This window comes from Chinchilla lanigera, unplaced genomic scaffold (assembly GCF_000276665.1).
Source record: "Chinchilla lanigera isolate Chin_1 unplaced genomic scaffold, ChiLan1.0 scaffold00181, whole genome shotgun sequence".
NCBI classification, from domain to species: domain Eukaryota; kingdom Metazoa; phylum Chordata; class Mammalia; order Rodentia; family Chinchillidae; genus Chinchilla; species Chinchilla lanigera.
Window position 1 is genome coordinate 70,919 of NW_004955582.1, and position 983 is coordinate 71,901.

At 39.2% G+C, this 983-nt stretch overlaps 1 protein-coding gene across 1 annotated transcript in view; it reads left to right on the plus strand.

Moving 5' to 3' along the window:
• The first annotated feature begins 455 nt into the window (after positions 1–455).
• LOC102006625 (ankyrin repeat domain-containing protein 26-like) overlaps positions 456–983 on the plus strand; it is a 97,296-nt gene continuing 96,768 nt past the window's right edge. Inside the window, exons 1-2 of the mRNA XM_005414285.2 lie at positions 456–469; positions 812–926. Coding sequence (XP_005414342.1) covers positions 456–469; positions 812–926 — 129 coding nt within the window. The remainder of the gene's footprint in view (positions 470–811; positions 927–983) is intronic.

Below are 983 nucleotides of genomic sequence, written 5' to 3' on the forward strand. Positions count from 1 at the left end.
TACAGAGTTATATCATATCAAAACTACCCTTGCATACACAGAGGCTGATATTGCTCCATTGCAAAAAGTTCCCACCCCACCAGGTTGGGAAGGGCCTTACCACACCACCAGTTATAGCTATAACATACCTGTTGTCTTGTGAGCTATATGTGACTTTCGAATGACAGAGATGTTAAAATGTGAGAAAAAAAGTCTTAAGGCTTACTGAAATAATCCTAAGCCCACAAAGTAGATGCATTTCAATTATTTTATTTTACTTTATGGAAATGTTGTCTTTTAAAAGAAGCAATAGTAGTAATTGTAGTATCTTACAATTATTGAGCTGTTATTTGTTCTTGAAATTGTTCTAAATATTTTGCATGGATTCTTATGTAACCATCACAGTGGTGTCCTGTGAGATAACTGCTTTCAGTCCTCATTTTATAGGTGAGGATATTGAGGCATAGAAAGCGTAAATGATAGCCAGGAAGTAAGAACTTCAAGTAGGAATTAAACCCAAGTTGAGCGAAATCCAAGGTATGCTCTTTCTATTCCAGTAGGCTGCTCTAGGCTGGGAAGCCGTTCAGTTAGAGCTCTTGCTTAGCATGTGCAAGACACTGGCTTCCATCCCCTGCACCACACAGGGAAACACAAAATCACCCAGCTGCTCTTCCAAAAATCGGTGACTAGTGAGGGCTAATAAGTATTCTACCTTTTAGAAGAAAATTAAATACTCGTTTTGAAAGCTATTCAATGTTCAGGATTACATGACTAATTGTGCATTTTGAAATTGAGCTCTGTGATTTCCTAATAATGTTTCTGCTTGTCACAGGACCGCTCTGCATTTGGCCTGTGCCTATGGCCATCCAAAAGTGGTGACTTACCTGGTAGAGAGGAAATGTGACATCGATGCCTGTGACAGTGACAGTAACACCGCACTGATTGAGGTAGATAGCCACCAATAATTTCAGCGTGCGATGGGTTGTATTTAAAAGTTGAAAATA